At 40.6% G+C, this 17,500-nt stretch overlaps 1 protein-coding gene across 1 annotated transcript in view; it reads left to right on the top strand.

The window, feature by feature from the left end:
* Positions 1-5,831, top strand: part of LOC115428584 (zinc fingers and homeoboxes protein 2-like) — a 170,058-nt gene extending 164,227 nt beyond the window's left edge. Inside the window, 5 exon segments of the mRNA XM_030147710.1 lie at positions 1-1,171; positions 1,174-1,259; positions 1,261-1,656; positions 1,658-1,701; positions 5,632-5,831. The exon segment at positions 1-1,171 is cut by the window's left edge and continues 1,531 nt beyond it. Of these exon segments, the coding sequence (XP_030003570.1) occupies positions 1-1,171; positions 1,174-1,259; positions 1,261-1,656; positions 1,658-1,701; positions 5,632-5,827 (1,893 nt within the window). The 3' untranslated portion in view covers positions 5,828-5,831.
* Positions 5,832-17,500: the final 11,669 nt, after the last annotated feature.

Genomic DNA, 17,500 nt, shown 5'->3' with positions numbered 1-17,500 from the left:
CCGATCGTCCACACCACCGTGGAGCATCCGGGTCATGTCCGAATAAGCACATCCAACGGGATACATCAAGCCGCCTCCACTAATGCTTCCACTGGCTCCGCCCTCAAGCGATCCTTGCCGACTCCAGCGCTTGGCCCAGAGTCGAAGCGTCCAGTTATGGCGGTCGCCCCTCATTCTGGTGACTCCAGAGACAAAACTCTAATGGCTCCCCCTCCTCCGCCTCCGCAAAAAGAACGCCTCCCAATGGCTCCGCCTCCTGTTCCCATGGAGATGAAGAGAAGTGTAGCTTTTCCTCTGGTCAGCTCAGAGATAAAGAGGCCATCCGCTGCTGTGCCTTTAATGCCACCGCCATCATCATCATCATCTTCAATGTCCAAAGGGAAACTCCTCCCAACACAGGGGAATCCCAAAACCAAGCCCTTGGTGTCGCTGCCCTCCATAGTCTTTCCAGAATCCTTAACGAGGCCTACGATAGCTCCGCCTCCTATTTTTGCCCCACCATTTAAAAGCCCCATACTTGTTCCGCGCATCTCTTCCAAAGAAAAGCATCATGCTCTGCCGGCAGCTGACGCAAAGCTGCCGAACTCTCCTCCACTCGTCGGTCCTCAGACAAGGAGGCCGACCATCATTCAGTCGATTCGAGCTCCAGCTAAAACCCTGTCCCAGATTCCAGGGTTTTCTTTGGATGGCAAGAAACTAAAAGAACAACCAGGAGTAGAGCTGAATGTCGGCTACCCCAGAGGAGATCAGATCCTCTCTCCACTGGCAGAGGCCAATGGGACATCACGCTGCGATGCCAAATGGTCTAACGACCAACTGTCACCTGCTCAAAACAACGGAATCGTCCATTTAGACGGAGGTGACCTACCAAAAACAGACTATCAGCAGAAGGCCTCGGTGCTCACTCAGTTCCCGTTACTGGAGCGAATGAAAGGAAAGACGGCAGAGCAGCTGAAGGTCCTGGAAGAGAACTTTATGCGAAACAGCTTCCCTACCCACAGCGATGTGGACAATCTGGCGGTGACCACCCGTCTGTCTCCCCAGGAGATTGACAGCTGGTTCACAGAACGCCGAGCACTACGTGACAACCTGGAGCAGGCGCTGCTCAACTCGATGGGCACTAAGCGAATGGGAACCATTCCAGAGAAACGAGTCATCAGCAGCCGACTTCACTACAGCTGAACGGGATTCACAAACCGAGCACCGGCGTGGGCCACCTGAACAGCCCACCTCCACCCTCACACCTGCCTGTCATCGCTTCCCGGCGCCATCGCCCCCTCCGTCCCCAACCCCTGCTCAGTGCCTCCAGACAGCCGATCCCTGGCGCTCCTCAAGGACGATTTTGCTCAAACACGGTGGCCTTCCCCTGAGGAGTTCAGCCAGATGGAGGGTCGGACAGGACTCGTGCGCACCGACATCGCTCGTTGGTTCAGCGACAGTCGGTCAGGGTCGCAGAGCGGCGGCATGGACCTAACGGAAGCTCTTCACAACAGCGGTTTGAACGGAGGTCAGGGGTTGACTGTGTGTTCCCCTGAAAACACGCCCTCTGGTATCCTCCAGCGCTGTCAGGACGGAGCCGTCAACAACAACAACAACAACAGTAAGGTGTTGGAGGTGGAGCTGGGCTGGTTGATGGAGCAGCGATCCAAAAAGCCTCGGCAGTCATCAGCACGAGGAGCTCCAAGAACGGTTCAGCGGCAGGTACTGGACCCTCAGGTTCACCTCCTACTGTTGTGTGTCCGACCAGGGTCAGGGACCAGGTCTATCAACAGATGATCAAAAAAACAGTGATTATTAAGTCTAAATATGTAAACCTTTAATAAAACCACAAAACCATAAGACCACGACACTGGACGAGAACATTTCACTGATGGAGGTCAAACGTGCTTTTGAATTCAGAAAAACCCCAAACATTATGATGTAGGTTTGAATCATTTTCAGCGTCAAAAGTTGAAAACACAAATTAATGGAATGAATTAGATCATGTAAACAGAATAATCTGATTATAATGAATCAGATTAAAGCACCTGGATTTGTCCCAATACTCCATAGAAACAGGTTCATCTGATGGATTTGGATCAGTATCAATGCATTAGTTCATTTGATTTAAATTCTTATCTTTGTTTCTAAAATGACTCAGATGGTTTGGACTGAATTTATATCAACAGTGATTTTTTATTTTTTTTTTTTATCCATGACTCTGATTTTTAATTTTTTTCCCCTAACAGTCTCATAACATATTACACAGGACAACATTAGAACAAAGTACATCGATGTTTTTTGTTTTTGTTTTTGTTTTTGTTTTGTTTTGTTTTGTTTTGTTTTTTGGGGGGGGGGGGGTGAAAAAGAAAAAAAGGGTGTCAATATTGCTCACTGAAAGGAATGACTATTATTTTAGATGTTCTTCCTCTAAATTTCTATAATAACAAATATATATAATATATAACAAAGCCAACCAATATGAATAAATGAATGAATGATTTTTTTTTTTTTTTTTTAAATGGGACAGTTCGTATAAATGAACATACAGCTAATTTCCATCTCGAGTCCCATTGGCAGGTAAAGAAAAAAAACAAAAAACAAACAGCTCACAGATGACATAATACCATAACTGAAGTAAAATATACAAAAAGAAAAAACAGACAGCAACACACAGTGCATAACAAACAGACAAAAACAAAGACGAATGCAGACGGCAAAAAAAAAAAAAGATTGAACTTTGTTCATGAATTATATTATAAATATCCCACTGTTGCTGTTACACATTATGATCAAATTAAAGCAATAACATGAACAAAACATGTACAAAAATGGGCAAAAACCTGAGAAACATTAACAAAACATTAACACTTCAGGTTTCAGGTTCATGTTTGTTCATATTTGTTTATTTAAGGATCATTTATAATTCAACGTGTCCACATACTTTTGTCCATATAGTGGATGATGCTTTGTTTATCTGCTAATGCTCTTATTGAGTTAACCTCTTTCAGGACCGGCCCGTTCCGTGCTTTTATGACACATTATGATCAAATTAAGCAATAACAAGAACATGATGATGCTGTTTTTCTGCTAATGCAGTTTTTTTTCTGATGCTAACCGTCAGTGCTGGCTCTTACTGACTCCACCTCTTTCAGGACCGGAACTTTCGATGCTAATTAAGCAATAACAAGAATAACGTGCACAAAAATGAAAAAAAAAAACTTGACAATTATTAACAAAATAATGTTAAATTGCACTTATATGAAGACATTTCAGGTTCATATTTGTTTATTAAAGGATCCTTTGTAATTCTACATGTCCACATACTTTTTGTTCATATAATGGATGACACTATGAGGCTAATCATATGTTTTTCTGCTAATACTGATTTTGTTTGTTTGTTTTTTTTGTGATGCTAACCGCTGGTGCTGGCTCTTATTGAGTTAACCTCTTTCAGGACCGGCCCGTTCAGTGCTTTTATGACATTATGATCAAATTAAGCAATAACAAGAACAAAACATGCACGAAAATGAAGAAAAACTTGAGAAATATTAACAAAATAATGTTAAATAACACTCATTTCTATGAAGACATTTCAGGTTTATATTTGTTTCTTAAAGGATCTTTTATAATTCCACGTGTCCACATACTTTTGTCCATATAATGGATGATCCTTTTTTTCTGCTCATACTGTTTTCTTTGTGATGCTAACCGTCAGTGCCGGCTCTTTTGACTCCTCCTCTTTCAGGACCGGCCCGTTCGGTGCTTTTGTTTTCGCTCTTCTGGACATTAACCTCCAAATGCGTGGCTGTTATTTTTCCGCCGTTCGCCTCCAGGAGCCTGGGCCAAATAACACAGCCATTAGTTTGGAAACCAATATCTGCGCAGCAATTTGGGCCAGCGTTTTATCCGTCCCTAGAGCTGGTCTTTGAACGCACCGTCGGTCTGAACCCGCACTGACGGCGCATAACAACCCGACAAAGTGCACTCTGGGTAATGTTCAGCGGACAGGTGACGGGGCCATTAATCAAATGCGAAAATGCAAATGAACCAGTCAGTTTGAGCTGCTTTTTTTTCAATTAAACACAGGAAATGCAAATAAAGACAGTCGGAGGCTAAAAAAATGACCCCTTTTTTATTTAAATGAGCAAAATTCAATCTTTTTTTTTTTTTTTTTTTTAAGCATAAAAAAATCAAAGTCCGGTTTTGAATCACAGCGCAGCGTTTATCTCATCTTGGAGCCGTTTCATGATTGTTCCAGTTGATGTATTCAGTCATTGTTCACATTACATGAAGGAAACGTCCTCCATCAGAAGGAAATCAGTCCACTTATTAGTTTCTGCTCGTTAGAATAATCGAACAGAGTCAAAAGTGCCACTCAGGACCCACTTAGTTAATTCAGATTGTTTTTTTTTAACTGCTCTGGTCTGGCACAATGATTGGCGGTTCCCTGGATTATTAAAAAAAAAAAACCCTGACATCTGAAATAAAACAGGTTTTTCTTATTGTTTTTTTTAATTATTGGAGTCTGTCCATTCACATGTCACCTGATTAAACCTGCTCGTTACAGCCCATAATTAGTCCAGTCTACGGGTTGATTTGACGTGTTTGAAGGTGGATATGGAGGCCACGACGGGACGCTGACAAAGACTCCGTTCACATTAAACAAATACACTGTAAAAAAAAAAAAAAAAAAAAAAAGAATATGTGATGGAGATAAACTGACTAGAGTTTCAAATATTTACCTGGAAAGATCCTTTTTTTTTTAGATTTATTTACTTAATGTTGTTCAGGTTATGTGACTAGTTCCAACAATTTTCACCTTGTTCTACCATACTGAGATATTTACGGAAAACGACAAGGGCCACTGGAAAAAAAATAAATAAAAATGAATCCAACATTATTATTATTATTATTATTATTATGAGAAAAAAGTCAGAATTTTAAGAAGAAACAAAAAACTAATAATCATAATAATAATAATACTAATAACCTTAATTTTATTTTATTTTCCTACGGGCCCTAATCGTCTTCCATAGGATTCATTCACAACCTGCAATAACACTAGCCAGAGCCCCTCAAATATCTACGTATACTATCAGCTGTAATGTTAAAGTGGTGTAAACGTCCAGAACCTTCCACAGATGAACAACCGTCGACAAAACGTCCCAAAAAAAAGAACAAAAAGTGAATAAATACTGCATTTGGCATCAGAGGTCCAACCTGGTCCAAACACATTTAACCCTTTCATGTACGAATTAGAAAAACCTGAGTCCAGATTTATTTTTGAGGGTCGTTATTCATCTTTAGGCCTCAAAAAAAAAAGATGCAATTTTTTTTTAACGTATTTTCATGTAGTTCCATAAATAAATATGTATTTAACAAACCAATATCAGAACATAATGAAAACTATGGAATAAAAAACATGTTTAATTAGTGATAATCTGAGGTTTTCTCACATTTGAAACAGATTCTAATTTGAGCTGTTACTGACTTTACAGAGATAAAAAAAAAAAAAAAAAAAACTGGACTGAACACAACGGGTCTGTTCTGTTGAACCTGAATCATCTTATAGTTCAGACCCAGTTCTGGTTCTGGCGTTAATCCTGGGTTTTCAGTTCGGACCTCTGTGTTTCTTGACCCCGCCCACAGACTGAGGCAGCAGAGCGCCGCTGAGCTGAAGAACGGTGGGCAGAACGGCGGCGTGGGCGTGGCCATGGGCGTGGCCGGAGCTCGGGACGTGTTCGGGACCTGGATGGAGGACGGACACTCGAGGAGAGGCCGAGACCTGCTTCTGGACCGGGACCGGAAGATGACGGAGGACGCCACCGGGAGGCTGACCGGATAAAACGGTGAGAACGGACTCTCGCTGCGTTCAGGTGCAGTCGGACGGATGAGTTTTTCCACTAATGCAGCTTCTGAAATATTTAGTAATAATGTTTTAAACGGATGTTTTTACAGCAGATTATTGAACACATTTACATTATTAACACTAAAGCACAACTGGAGAAGGACCACAATGGACCCCCAGCCCCCCCATCCTCAAACCCATCCTTAACACCCCCCCACACACACACCCTTAAACCGCCCCCCCCTCCCTCCCTGGAAACACTCCCACTCCGGTCTTTGTGAATAAAACACTGCACACTCACAACATTTTGGTAAAACATTATTTTTATTGCGTCCTAAAATAGCAGCGACCCCCCGGGGTGGGACAGTTTGATAGATAAAAGCCCCCGCCTGGGCAGAGTTGTGACGCCGGTCGGCCCCTCCCCCCTCCTTGCTGCCGTCTACGCTGACAGACGCAAAGTTTATAATGTTTCTCCGTTTGTCAAAATCTCGTGTTAAAACGACAGACGACTCAGATCAGACGACGACAGATGATGAAAATCAATAATCAATATGCAGCCAATACACACAGCTGATAAATGACACGCTCCTGTCAGACACAAACGCTCAAATCTGACCGTTTGGATTCAGAGCGTCGCCAAAAAATACTGGCTTTGTCCCAGGAGGCAGAAATAAAGACCATTAAAATTAAGAAAATCAAACAAAGACCTGAAGGGAATAAACAAACATGTGGAGAGATGGAGAAATGTCAGCGTTATTTAGGGATTTTCAACAACAAAACCGAGAACAATCACTAATAAACTAAGAATATAACTAATAACTGAATAAAATTAATAACCAGGCTTGCAACAACTCAAACTGTCTAAAAAAAACCAGCTGAAATTCATCAAATGTCTGAATAAAAGTCAGAAGTGTTTTTCTGCTGAAGTCGTCTGTGTTGATCCTCTCTCAGACACGCGTTAAAATACAGTTTTGATGAGTTTTTAACGACACAAACTTTCTCGTTTTGATTCTCATTTCATCAAACAAATAAGACTCAAACTAACTCTGAAACTAATAAAACCTCCGAGCATTTTCATGACAGAAAACCAAAAAAAAGCAGTAAATGTAAAAACTCATTCCCTGTGAAATGAAAATGAAAACTAAAAGAAACGATGGCAGACGTGGTGTGACGGTTCAATATCAGATACTAAAGGTACAAGCGGATTTCCTGACCCTTCGCTAAGCTCCACCCCCCTTAGTTACTGTTACTACCTTTGAGTAGCTTTAACTGTCGGCAAATGAAACGACGGCATCAGAGAGAGATATTTAAAAGGAAACTTCTGGAAAAACAGTTTCATAAAGGAGTCGATATAGAAGCATTTATGAGCTTCGTTAACAGTAACATTTATTTATGTCGTTTTGTGAATTAAAAACAGAAACCTGAAGCTAAAGCTAACCGTTAGCTTTGTAAAAGCCCAACACAAACTAACAAATAAAAAAAAAAAACAACAACAGTGTTCTTCTCATCATTTAAAGGTTGTGAATAGAACATCAGGTTATTTTAAGAGAATGTTCAGTTTCTACTAGGGATGCACCGATACGAGTGTCGGCATCGGCTCCAATACTCAGTGTGTGTATTTGTATTTGTACTCATAAAAGATATCTGATACAAATGCACCGATACCACTTACAGCCATGTGCCATTCCCAGTTCAGTGCAGCAGGTACGAGGAGGAGGAAGAATGTGTGAGTGTGAAGAGTGTGGAGATGGAACCAAAGAAATGAGGCTGATCACAGTAAGGCTGACTGACAGTAACATTAAAGACACAGACAGATACGGACGCAGCGTTCTGTCCGTCCTCTGCGTACATTTCTGTTTACCAGGTCCTCGCAGACGTAAACAGAATGAGAATACCAGCAGGAGTACGGAGCGGTGCGCACCGCCTCCGACAGAAGTGAAAACCAAACGGATCACTCATTTGTCTTTTCTCTTCCTGCTGAAGCTAAACTTTTAAACCTTACAGAGAAAACACTAACATTAGTATCACAGTAGTGTTCCTCTGTCGTCTACAGGTTTGGTATTACTGACTTTCTTCTCTTCTTCTCATTAAACTTTCCTCTTCTTCGTGGTATTTGTCCAGTATGGTTAATTCAGAGCGGCGCCCCCTGGTGGATTAACTGACAAACGCTCATTCCAACACATTAAATGTCAGTAGCAGCACTTTGTTCCAGTCAGACTAATGACAACGACAGTAAAGCACATTTACAAAAGGAACCAACAACTGGAATGGGATTATTAAGGACTAGGATCAGTACTCAGTATCAACAAGTACTCAAATAGAAGTACTCGTACTCAGTCTGGAAAACAGTGATCAGTGCGTCCTTAGTTTCTACTCCTCGTAGATTTCATTGTCTGTTTTTGACTCGCTGCTAGCTAATGCTAAACTGAAGCTAAGCTAAAGTTTTCCTGCTTTTGTGTTTGTTTAAAGCCCTGGGTTTTTGAATTTAATAAACAACAACAAAACCCAACAATAAAACAACAGTAAAGTTAATGTCAGTTATGACGCAAATTAGTTTGGGTCAAACGTATAGATTGAATTTCCTTCCATGGGTAATAACATGAGTTGACCTTTAACCTCTGTAGCTGATAAACCACAGAACCTAGTCCAAACAAACGTGCTAATGTTTAGCTAATGTACATAAATGTTCCTGTAGTTAAATCACACAACAGCTACGACTGTAAACATGACAAAACCCACATTCAGACACATTTGTACATAAATATTGTGAAACCCTCGTGTTCCTGTGGTTTAAACCTGTTCAATCCTTTCTTTTTTTCGTGCTTCAGCCACAAAAGCTCTTATTTTGTCAGAGTCGCTGCAGATTTCCAGTCGTATCAGTCACTCCAGAAGGCGTTCAGAGGTTTTCCTGTTCTGCTCCAGAAGGCGTTCAGAGGTTTTCCTGTTCTGCTCCAGAAGGCGTTCAGAGGTTTTCCTGTTCTGCTCCAGAAGGCGTTCAGAGGTTTTCCTGTTCTGCTCCAGAAGGCGTTCACAGGTTTTCCTGTTCTGCTCCAGAAGGCGTTCACAGGTTTTCCTGTTCTGCTCCAGAAGGCGTTCACAGGTTTTCCTGTTCTGCTCCAGAAGGCGTTCAGAGGTTTTCCTGTTCTGCTCCAGAAGGCGTTCACAGGTTTTCCTGTTCTGCTCCAGAAGGCGTTCACAGGTTTTCCTGTTCTGCTCCAGAAGGCGTTCAGAGGTTTTCCTGTTCTGCTCCAGAAGGCGTTCAGAGGTTTTCCTGTTCTGCTCCAGAAGGCGTTCACAGGTTTTCCTGTTCTGCTCCAGAAGGCGTTCAGAGGTTTTCCTGTTCTGCTCCAGAAGGCGTTCAGAGGTTTTCCTGTTCTGCTCCAGAAGGCGTTCAGAGGTTTTCCTGTTCTGCTCCAGAAGGCGTTCAGAGGTTTTCCTGTTCTGCTCCAGAAGGCGTTCACAGGTTTTCCTGTTCTGCTCCAGAAGGCGTTCACAGGTTTTCCTGTTCTGCTCCAGAAGGCGTTCAGAGGTTTTCCTGTTCTGCTCCAGAAGGCGTTCAGAGGTTTTCCTGGGCTGTTGGTTGAACCTCCTCCACTTCCACCTGAGCTCCAGCCCACACATGCAAACACAGCATCGCTGCTTCTACTTTATTTACACAAACTCACCGCTTCATGTCAAACACGTTAACGCGCGCTTTCATCACTTTAACGCCAGCGCGTCACCGTGCGTTTTTCGACGTCCTGGTGGCGTTTTCCAGGTGGGTGGAGCCTGTGGGCGTTCGTGGGGCTGCCAGGCGTGCGGCTCAGGTGCCAGGTTTTATTGGATCGGAGCTGGTCCAGATCCGTTTGGCTCACGGATGACGGAGCGTGGCGTCCGAACAGTGGAATCCACCGAACGGCGCCTGGCCTCCGAAACAGCCGCCACATGAAAGAGGTGGACGAGGAGCTGAAAAAGACACTTCACACAGCAGAACTTCTGAAAACAGTCAAATAAATACCATTTCAATTCAGGACAGACGTCTGAGAGCCGATAGCAATCAATAAGTATCAAAATACTCTAATAATCCAAGACGAAAGAGTTGTTTGTTACAGTTGGTCTGTGCATCTATAAGAAAAAGATATATGTGTATATTTAGAGCTTCAGATATATATATATATATATATATATATATATTTATATATATATGTATGTATATGTACTCCTAATCTACTCTAATATGATTTAATCTAATCTCATTATAATTACACACAATATTTTTGCACATTTATTAGATTAATTATAAATATAAATAAATAATTATTAGATTAGATTCCATTAGATTAGGTTCCATTATCAGGAACAAATTTACACTTATAAGAATATTACACAAAAATAGTCATAACAATAATTATAAAACAGTAGGGAAAAAAACAGGTAATTACACACAGAAAGTACTAGTGGAAATAATAAATAACAAAGTATAATAAAAATAAATAATAATATAATAAATATTGTTATAATGCAGTTTAATTATGTGGTAAAAAGGGGCATTCTACAGCTATAAATAAATAAGTGATATCTGATCAAATCTGACAAATAGAACCAAACCCATCCTTAACCATCATAAACCATTTAAAACCATTTAAACCATCATAAAACCATTTAAAACCATTTAAACCATCATAAAACCATTTAAAACCATTTAAACCGTCATAAAACCATTTAAAACCATTTAAACCATCATAAAACCGTCATAAACCATTTAAAACCATTTAAACCATCATAAAACCGTCATAAAACCATTTATAACCTCATAAACCATCATAAAACCTCATAAATGGCAGATTCGTCTTTATTTCTCGAATATGTTTTGATGAGTTTTTAATCATGCAACACTTTTCACTTTCCTCCGACAATCACCTCATTTTAGAAAAACCAGTAAAAACTAAGTCAAACTCAAAAACCTGCTTCAAAAATGAAATTAGATTAAGAAACACTTGGTTTGTGCTTTGAGGAAGAACAAAAGAGAAACCAACTTAAAAAAAAAACAATGACTGAACCTCGACAAACTCATTGGAAAGTTTGTAAGAAACTCATTAAAATAACCTTAAAAACAAGGTTTTATTAAAAATAATGATATCTGAAAACTGTTGCTAATTTATGTCGTATTATTGTTGGTGTTGGTTGAATTTTCCTCTTAATGACGCAAAAAATTGACATTCATTTCATTTATTATCGTTTTTTTGTTCATGTCTAGTCATTTGTGCATCCACACTTTTATTTTTAGGAATCTGTTTCTGAAAAACACCCAGAAAATATATTTAAAAAAAAAAAAAAAAAACACTGAACACAAGAAAAACTGAGCAGAAATGTGTGATTTGTGGTTTGAGGTGAAAAAAAACAACAACAACATGAGAATGAACAAATATTAGAGAAATTGGTTTCCAGTCATTTCATTTAAACAGAAAAAACCCTTTTTCTCCTTGGATTTTTATTTTTCAGACTCATTTGTCGATTTTCCTCCATTTGGAGGTTGAAGGTGAAATGACCAACTATTCAAACCAAATAATAAAAACGTCTAAAACCTAAAGTTTCCAGATAAAAAACAACTGAACTGATGAAAAAACACAGAGGTTTGATTTCTCTGCTTTTTCTACATTTATTTATGTTTAAACGTGTCTGAATTATTATCGCAAAACCTTGATTCAGTGTCTAAAAGATAAAAGTTTGATATTTTTTCTTTTGTTTTCGCAGAATCTTCTTAATTATAAATAATGACGTTTTAAAATGATTATTTCAAGTGTTTTTACAGCAGATTAATCCCATTTCCATTGATGGTTTATTCATTCTGATTCAAAAACTGCAAAAAACAACTGTTTTAAACTGTCATTTTTTAATATAAAAATAATGTAGTTCTGACTTTTTTGTATGAAACTCTTGGACGTAAAGTGAAGTTTCTTTATTTTGTCATAAAACACTTTTAATTTGTTCATTATTTTATCTTTTGTCTTTTGTTTGAGTTTAAACAAACTGAACTTTTTCTTCTACATTTGTACTATTTTATATAAAAAATGCATTTTAATTTTGTTTCTCATGTTTGCTGTAGGACAAAAAAGAACACGCTTGGTTTTTTGCTCATTTTCATCTGAATTTAACAAAGTGTTGAACAAATGACAAAGTGGAGCATCTTTAATTTGTCTTAAATGTATTAAAAAAAAAACCCAGAAAATCCACTTTATTACGTTTCATTTCAGCTTTTAGATTAAAAAAAATATGTTCATAAATTAGAAAGAAAATATAATGTATTCACAATAAATAAAAATACATTTGTCTTTTGTCACAGTTTAAAAAGAAAAAAAAAGGCCTGAAGTTTTTCTTCACTTTCATAAATAAACGTAGAAAACGCAGAGAAATCAAACCTCTGTGTGTTTTCATCAGTTCAGTTTGTTTTTTATCTTTTTATCACAAATGGAGGAAAATCGACAATTGAACCTAAAAAAAAAAAAAAAAATCCAAGGCAAGTTTATTTGGATCGCACATTTCAGCAACGAGGCAATTCAAGGCGCTTCAGCCAGGACACTGAAACACGACGACAGGGAAAAAGAAACACATTTAAAACTAGGGATGCACCGATACTCAGTGTGTGTACTTGTACTCATAAAAGTAATCCGATACAAATGCACCGATCCCACTTGTGTCCGTGTGCCATTCCCAGTTCAGTGCAGCAGGAACGAGGAGGAAGAAGAACTGTGAGTGTGAAGAGTGTGGAGATGGAACCAAAGAGATGATCAGAGTAACTCTGACAGTACCGTTCACCACAGATACAGACTTCTGTCTGTAATCTGACTACATTCATCTGTTTTCCATCTGATGGAGATAGTACCCAGACACAGAATACCAGTGGGAGTACGGAGCGGTGCGGGCCGCCGCCAGCGGAAGTGCAAACCAAACGGATCACTCATCTGTCTTTTCTCTTCCTGCTGAAGCTAAACTTTTAAACCTTACAGAGAAAACACTAACATTAGTATCACAGTAGTGTTCCTCTGTCGTCTACAGGTTTGGTATTACTGACTTTCTTCTTCTTCTTCTTCATTAAACTTTCCTCTTCTTCGTGGTATTTGTCCAGTATGGTTAATTCAGAGCGGCGCCCCCTGGTGGATTAACTGACAAACGCTCATTCCAACACATTAAATGTCAGTAGCAGCACTTTGTTCCAGTCAGACTAATGACAACGACAATAAAGCACATTTACAAAAGGAACCAACAACTGGAATGGGATTATTAACTAGGATCAGTACTCGGTATCAACAAGTACTCAAATAGAAGTACTCGTACTCAGTCTGGAAAAAAATGGTATCGGTGCATCCCTATTTGAAACATAAAAGAAACATGTAAAAGGTGATTAAAAACAGCAAGTAAGAAAACCACACAGAAACCCACAATATAAAAACACACATTTACAGGAAGAGTTACAGAGTCTGGAACCAGAACCAGAACCAGAACCAGTGAACAGGTGAGTCTGGAACCAGAACCAGAACCAGTGAACAGGTGAGTCTGGAACCAGAACCAGAACCAGAACCAGTGAACAGTGAGTCTGGAACCAGAACCAGAACCAGAACCAGTGAACAGGTGAGTCTGGAACCAGAACCAGAACCAGTGAACAGGTGAGTCTGGAACCAGAACCAGTGAACAGGTGAGTCTGGAACCTGGACTGAACAGAACTCAGACTCAGATCTCAGACCTGAGATTTTCTGGTTGTTTGTTCCAGATCTACAGAACATAGAAACTGAACGCTGATTCTCCAGGTTTAGTTCTGACTTTGGAACCCAGCAGACCTGCACCAGACCACCTGAGTGGACTGGATGGTTCAGACTGGACTGAAGGTCTCTGATGGGTTTTGGGCCGAAACCATTCAGTGTTTTATATGAAGCAAGAGAATTTAAAGTCTGTTCTGAGAGAGACAGGGTCCAGTGTAGACCTGAGAACTGGTCTGATGTGGTCCAGTGTAGACCTGAGAACTGGTCTGATGTGGTCCAGTGTAGACCTGAGAACTGGTCTGATGTGGTCCAGTGTAGACCTGAGAACTGGACTGATGTGGTCCAGTGTAGACCTGAGAACTGGACTGATGTGGTCCAGTGTAGACCTGAGACTGGACTGATGTGGTCCAGTGTAGACCTGAGAACTGGACTGATGTGGTCCAGTGTAGAGACCTGAGAACTGGACTGATGTGGTCCAGTGTAGAGACCTGAGAACTGGACTGATGTGGTCCAGTGTAGACCTGAGAACTGGTCTGATGTGGTCCAGTGTAGAGACCTGAGAACTGGACTGATGTGGTCCAGTGTAGACCTGAGAACTGGTCTGATGTGGTCCAGTATAGAGACCTGAGAACTGGTCTGATGTGGTCCAGTGTAGACCTGAGAACTGGTCTGATGTGGTCCATGTACCTGAGAACTGGACTGATGTGGTCCAGTGTAGAGACCTGAGAACTGGTCTGATGTGGTCCAGTGTAGACCTGAGAACTGGTCTGATGTGGTCCAGTGTAGACCTGAGAACTGGTCTGATGTGGTCCAGTGTAGACCTGAGAACTGGTCTGATGTGGTCCAGTGTAGACCTAGAACTGGTCTGATGTGGTCCAGTGTAGACCTGAGAACTGGTCTGATGTGGTCCAGTATAGAGACCTGAGAACTGGTCTGATGTGGTCCAGTGTAGACCTGAGAACTGGTCTGATGTGGTCCAGTGTAGAGACCTGAGAACTGGACTGATGTGGTCCAGTGTAGACCTGAGAACTGGTCTGATGTGGTCCAGTATAGAGACCTGAGAACTGGTCTGATGTGGTCCAGTGTAGACCTGAGAACTGGTCTGATGTGGTCCAGTGTAGACCTGAGAACTGGACTGATGTGGTCCAGTGTAGAGACCTGAGAACTGGTCTGATGTGGTCCAGTGTAGACCTGAGAACTGGTCTGATGTGGTCCAGTATAGAGACCTGAGAACTGGTCTGATGTGGTCCAGTGTAGACCTGAGAACTGGTCTGATGTGGTCCAGTGTAGACCTGAGAACTGGTCTGATGTGGTCCAGTATAGAGACCTGAGAACTGGTCTGATGTGGTCCAGTGTAGACCTGAGAACTGGACTGATGTGGTCCATGTAGACCTGAGAACTGGTCTGATGTGGTCCAGTGTAGACCTGAGAACTGGTCTGATGTGGTCCAGTGTAGACCTGAGAACTGGTCTGATGTGGTCCAGTATAGAGACCTGAGAACTGGTCTGATGTGGTCCAGTGTAGACCTGAGAACTGGACTGATGTGGTCCAGTGTAGACCTGAGAACTGGACTGATGTGGTCCAGTGTAGACCTGAGAACTGGTCTGATGTGGTCCAGTGTAGACCTGAGAACTGGTCTGATGTGGTCCAGTGTAGACCTGAGAACTGGGCTGATGTGGTCCAGTGTAGACCTGAGAACTGGTCTGATGTGGTCCAGTGTAGACCTGAGAACTGGTCTGATGTGGTCCAGTATAGAGACCTGAGAACTGGTCTGATGTGGTCCAGTGTAGACCTGAGAACTGGACTGATGTGGTCCAGTGTAGACCTGAGAACTGGACTGATGTGGTCCAGTGTAGACACCTGAGAACTGGACTGATGTGGTCCATGTAGACCTGAGAACTGGTCTGATGTGGTCCAGTGTAGACCTGAGAACTGGACTGATGGGTCCAGTGTAGACCTGAGAACTGGTCTGATGTGGTCCAGTGTAGACCTGAGAACTGGTCTGATGTGGTCCAGTGTAGACCTGAGAACTGGTCTGATGTGGTCCAGTATAGAGACCTGAGAACTGGTCTGATGTGGTCCAGTGTAGACCTGAGAACTGGACTGATGTGGTCCAGTGTAGACCTGAGAACTGGACTGATGTGGTCCAGTGTAGACCTGAGAACTGGTCTGATGTGGTCCAGTGTAGACCTGAGAACTGGACTGATGTGGTCCAGTGTAGACCTGAGAACTGGTCTGATGTGGTCCAGTCTCTTGGTCTTGGTGAGGACTGGAGCAGCTGCATTCTGGATCCAGGAGAATAAAAGGTTTTTTTCTGTTTAAATGAAATGACTGGAAACCAATTTTCTCTAATATTTGTTCATTCTCATGTTGTTGTTGTTGTTGTTTTTTGCCTCGAACCACAAATCACACATTTCTGCTCAGTTTTTCTTGTGTTCAGTGTTTTTTTTTTCTAATTTTCTGGGTGTTTTTCAGAAACAGATTCATCAAATAAAAGTGTGGACGCACAAATGACCAGACATGAACAAAAAAGACGATAAGAAACTAAATGTCAATTTTTGTGTCATTAAGAGGAAAATTCAACCAAACACCAACAATAATACGACATAAATTAGCAACAGTTTTTCAGACATTCATTATTTTTAATAAACCTTGATTCAGTGTCTAAAAGCTAAAAGTTTAATATTTTGTTCTTTTCTTTTGCAGAATCTTCTTAATTATAAAGAATCCTGTTATAAAATGATTATTTCAAGTGTTTCTGGCAGATTAATCACATTTCCATCGAAGGTTTATTCATTCTAAAGCAAAAACTGTAAAAAAAACAAAAAAACAAAAAAACACAAACCATGAAATGTAAATAAACCTGTTTTTAATGTGGAAAAGATCAACTCCTTTTCACAGGAATTAAAGTCAAGGCGGGCCTTGCTCTCATGAAAAATAAAGAAGGATCAGTTCTTATTTATGGGAAGTGTGTGATCAGAGCAGGAGGCCGAGGTAACGACGCAGATGAACAGACGATCTACAGACAAAAAAACTAAACAACCACGAATGGAGAAAGACAGGAGAGCGTCCAAACGAAGGCAGGCGTCTGTGAACGCAGCCCCAGTGTCCTCCTCTGTCCTGGGTCGAAATGGAACGGAACGTCAGCGTCTCTACTTTATGAAATGGTCTAAAGTGGATCTGTAGAACTGAAAAGACTGAATGACCCTGAATGTGCTTCATCAAACCAGTAAAAGTCCTGTTCGCTGGTTTTTTATTTTGTTCTTCTTCTTCCTCTGATTCAGATCCTGGATCAGTTCAGAACTGATCCTGAAACCTGAAAGCAACAACACCAGAATATGTCACATGTAGTCCCAGAGGGAAGTGTCCAACTGTAGGTGAGGAAGATGAAGATGGTGATGAAGATGGTGAAGGCGGCAGCAGCTGTTTTTGTTCATTTTGCTGCTTATTTTAGTCTTTTTTTTTTTTTTTTTTACTTCATTTTGGTCCATGTTTTGCTTCTTATTTCACATTGCTGATTGTTTTGCATGTATTTGTTTGACTTTGGTTCATTTTTTCTTTCCTGTCTTTCTTAAAACTCAGCGTCTCCCGTCCACCGTCACTGTTCCACCTCAGAGGTTTTACTGGTTCAGCATGTTTACAATTATTTAGGCTTTTTTTTCTTCAGTTTCATTCCGTTTGTGGCTTATTTTGTTCATGTTACATATTATTTTTTTGTTGTATTTTATCTTTTTTTTTTTTTAATTTTTTTATTTTACTCATTTCTTTGTCTTTTTTTGTTTTTTTTGTTTATGTTGTTTCTTATTTTATTGTTTTTATTGCATACCGTTGGTTATTTTTTCACATTTTTTTATTTTTGTACGTTGTTTTATTCATTTTATTTCTGGTTTCTGTTTCCAGTGTCTGGTGGAAGTGTTTTTTTTTTTTTTTTTTT

This window comes from Sphaeramia orbicularis, chromosome 11 (assembly GCF_902148855.1).
Source record: "Sphaeramia orbicularis chromosome 11, fSphaOr1.1, whole genome shotgun sequence".
NCBI lineage: Eukaryota > Metazoa > Chordata > Actinopteri > Kurtiformes > Apogonidae > Sphaeramia > Sphaeramia orbicularis.
Note: the sequence above shows the minus strand (reverse complement) of the source record. Positions and strands in the feature narration are given on the sequence as shown.